The sequence below is a fragment of the Merops nubicus genome, unplaced genomic scaffold (assembly GCF_000691845.1).
Source record: "Merops nubicus isolate BGI_N331 unplaced genomic scaffold, ASM69184v1 scaffold3437, whole genome shotgun sequence".
Taxonomy (NCBI): Eukaryota; Metazoa; Chordata; class Aves; order Coraciiformes; family Meropidae; genus Merops; species Merops nubicus.
Window position 1 is genome coordinate 8,767 of NW_008619402.1, and position 3,708 is coordinate 12,474.

Here is a 3,708-nt window from a genome sequence, read left to right on the forward strand (position 1 = left end):
AGACTAACCCTCACTTGGCTCCAGCCTTCTTTCAGGGAGTTGTTGGGAGTGAGTAGGTCTCTCCTGAGCCTCCTCTTCTCCAGGCTAAAGATCCTCAGTTCCTTCAGCCACTTCTGGACAGACAAGTTCTCTAGACCCTTTGCCCCTTCTGCTCCTGCAGGTCAGACTAGCAGTGCCCATGAACAAGCTGTTGTACTTCCAGCAGAGTGATAGAAGCTGTTTCTCCTGCTGTGCCAGTGCCCCCAGCTGGCGTTCCCCACGGTGGGTGTGTAGGTGCCCCTCTGTTCACCCCGTTAGAGCTTTGATCACCTGCAGCAGTTTAAATGAAGCTCTCGCAGTTTCACGTTATATCTGATCTAGCCTACTTGCATTTGCTTCATACCTGCACTGGCACTACCATGATCCTGCTGTTAACTTCAGAAGGCTTCTGTTTTTAAATAATTATTTTTTTTTGATTCTTGAGGTTTGTTGCCTATTGGATCAGTCCATAAACAGGCTTCCTGTGGGGTTGAGCAGGCACAGAAACAGAGGAAGTGCAGAAATGTGGTTGGAGAGGAAGGCAGTCCTTCCTCAGGCTCTCCATTGAGTGGCTCAGCAGTGCTGTAAAAACTGAGCCTGTGTTTTCACTGAACACTTTAGCCCAATGTAATTTGGCCTTGCTTCAGAAAGATCTGATCTCCTCCATGGCAAGCGATTACTTCCTGCCCACCCTTTTGTGTCATTGCATATTTTGACTGGCATACACTGATAAGGGCTAAACTAATGTCTGCTGGGGGGAAAGCTTGGCTGTGTTAGGGTAGTTCTTACTTGATACATGAACAGAATCAAGTATCTAACCTTACATACATTGGCAGACTGTTAATTGATCTTCATGTGTACACAAATTTTCCATATTGCTTTAATAAAAAGTTCATTTGTATTAACTCATTCCTGGGGTTTGAGGCACAACACCAAAATCAGTGAAGACTTCCCAAACACTTGATATATTTTATTAAGAATAATAACTGTTACAGTGCTTTCTTTTTGAATAAATAGGTTTTATTTATTTGTAGGTTTTCACTGCTTCTTCTTAACCTGGAAGAATATTACTTTGAACAACATACAGCGAATCATGTTATAAACAAAGGTCGCAGAGATGAAAGGTACAGTTCTCTTTCATACCTTAATTTACTGGAGTTGTTCTAGTCTCATGTGTCTAACATATACTCAAGTACTTTTTTTTTTTTTTTTCTTTATTGCTCCTTTTAGGAAGTTCAGAGGCTCTCTAAAAATCTGTTCAAAATCAATCATTTTTGAACCTGATGATAATATTCAGCCCATTATCAAGGTAAGCAGTGCAAGCTTACAATGTCTTAGTTACTTTAGATGCTCTTTAAAAAGCTTTTAAGGAGTAGTATGTGTTTTGTAACTTGCAGATACCACTGAGAGACTGCATTAGTATAAAAGCCCCAGAAGATAATGAAGCAAATAACCCTTTCACACGGTAGGTGAATTTAAGTAACTCTGTGTATCTATATCTACTTAACTCCTTTTAAGACTGTAACACTCATCTCTTATTTACATTTTAGGGATACATCTGGAGGGATTTCTGTTGTGTGTAACCAGGTAAGACCTGTATAAAACAGATACTTGATGTATAAATGAGTGAGGTTGTATTCTTTAATGATGTCTTTCTCGAAGCTAGAGTCTTAGGTTGGGGGGGGGTGTCTGTTAATTTGAAACAAAATTAGTGTCAAAAGCTTAGCATTAGTGTGAAACTGTTGATGCTGGAAATTTCAAACTGTTAATGACTTCATTAAGTCATTAATTTGATAAAATGAACTTTTTTGCACTGTGCCTTTTATAATGGAGCTTAGGGCTATTTTAGAATTGAATGAAAAAGGAGAATAGACTGAAATTAAACTGATTATTAATCATCTTTGCCTTGGGCTTGCTATATTGCTTTCTCCTGCTTTCTACAGTGTGTAGTTGTAATGGCAAAGCCATCTTGATCCTTGCAGTTCAGCTTTGTGAAACCGTTGGACTGTGCTGTATGTTCACCAAGTAATTTTCAGTAGCTGTTCTGAAATACTGCATTCAAATTTCACAAGTTCTGATTAACTTAGGTGTATTCATACTTGATATTAACTAAGGGAATATACTTCAAGCTTTGATAAACTGCAGCTGAGAGGTGTTCCAAAGCTGTAAAAGTTTCCAAAAAATGTTCATGTTTTCATTTTCAGGAAAGAACAGAGATCAGGTGGGAAAACAACCCTTTTAAACTTTGTAGCATCTTTGTAAAATCTGTCTTTGGCAACACCTAAAATTGATAGCCTTTCTCAGTTAAGTATTGCTGCAGTCAAAAACAAACTGAAGCACTTATTACCTATGATGGCTGTGTGAAAGTAATGAGTATATTTAATTTCATCTTGAAACTGCTTCTATGGAGTTTTTTGTATAGTCAAGGTTTCTTGTGTTGGCAGTTTTTTTTATGTATTGAGTGTTTTTAGAAAAGGTATTTCTGATTGTTCCACTGGACTTCATTAGAGTATCTTCTGATGAACAAATGATTATAAAAACACTTCATAGGAAAGGAGAATTACCTTTTAAATGGCAAATGTGGTTAGCACCCTCCACTCCCCACCCTTCTCATGTGTAGCTTGCCAGTCATCCTTCTGTCTTTGGGGGAAATGTTCTGAAATAGTTGGGTGGCATGATAAATGCTGATAGTTTATATAAAGGAAGAGGGAATCTCTGAAGTACTTGCTAGTTGTAGTTGTGACAAATCATGATCTAATTATAAATATTTCTTCTCTGCAGACTTTCTGCTTTGTAGGAAACTGCATGTAGTGAATAACTGGAACATCTTAAACATCTTTGCCTTTTCAGGCTAAAAAAAAAATTGTAAATGCATACCTGTATAAGAAGCTTTGCCTTATGTAACAAGCAACACAAACTAATAGCTGTAAAATACAGCAAATGGGAATAATAATTGGAGAATTTGGAATTGGAGAATAATTGGAATAATTTCAGCGTGTTTTCTCAAGATAAAATTGAGGGAAAATCCCCCAAAATAAGAAATTAATATAGTATGTTAAAATTTTTGCTCTGCTTACTTCTTTAAAAATGTGTTGTCTCAGTTTTTCATGTAATTTGAGGGTCTCAGTGTAGAAGGATGCTTAATTGTCCTGAGGAAGAGTGATCTGAGCATAGAGCAGGTTTCTCTTACTCTGATTCTTATTCTCCTATGGCCTGATCCAGGTCTGTACGCACTAATGTCAAATGAAAGGCACCAATTGCCATTATTTTTTAACCTAGCACTTGGAGAGGCATGCTGAGCTTGTAAGCTTACCACTCAATTTCTTCTAGCTGGACAGTGCATGCAGAGATCCTGTGTAGAAGGCTGGCTCTGGTGTCAGCCAGTGGGAAGCAGGAAGGTTGTATGTGCCAGCCAGAAGGCTTCTGGCTAGAGAATGGTGCACCATCTGTTCCTGGAAGTTTAATATTTGCTCTTGGTTTGAGGCTGCTGCCGCAATGCCTCGAAGTGTAGAACCAAAGCAGGCAGGAAGCAAACTGAAGCAGTGCAAAAGGCCTTTTGAGTGGCCAAGTCTCTTGGGCCATGCAGTAGAAGACAGTTGGTAGTGCAGCCTGGTGTATTTTGGGCAGTTTGGAAACCATCCCAAGTCTTAACACTCAGACCTGAGATTTAGCAGGTTTGAGCTTTCCCTA

At 38.8% G+C, this 3,708-nt stretch overlaps 1 protein-coding gene across 1 annotated transcript in view; it reads left to right on the plus strand.

The window, feature by feature from the left end:
- Positions 1 to 1,052: 1,052 nt before the first annotated feature.
- NSMAF (neutral sphingomyelinase (N-SMase) activation associated factor) overlaps positions 1,053 to 3,708 on the plus strand; it is a gene marked incomplete at its 5' end in the record, with an annotated part of 28,599 nt that continues 25,943 nt past the window's right edge. Inside the window, 4 exons of the mRNA XM_008943762.1 lie at positions 1,053 to 1,142; positions 1,249 to 1,327; positions 1,416 to 1,483; positions 1,569 to 1,605. Of these exons, the coding sequence (XP_008942010.1) occupies positions 1,053 to 1,142; positions 1,249 to 1,327; positions 1,416 to 1,483; positions 1,569 to 1,605 (274 nt within the window). The remainder of the gene's footprint in view (positions 1,143 to 1,248; positions 1,328 to 1,415; positions 1,484 to 1,568; positions 1,606 to 3,708) is intronic.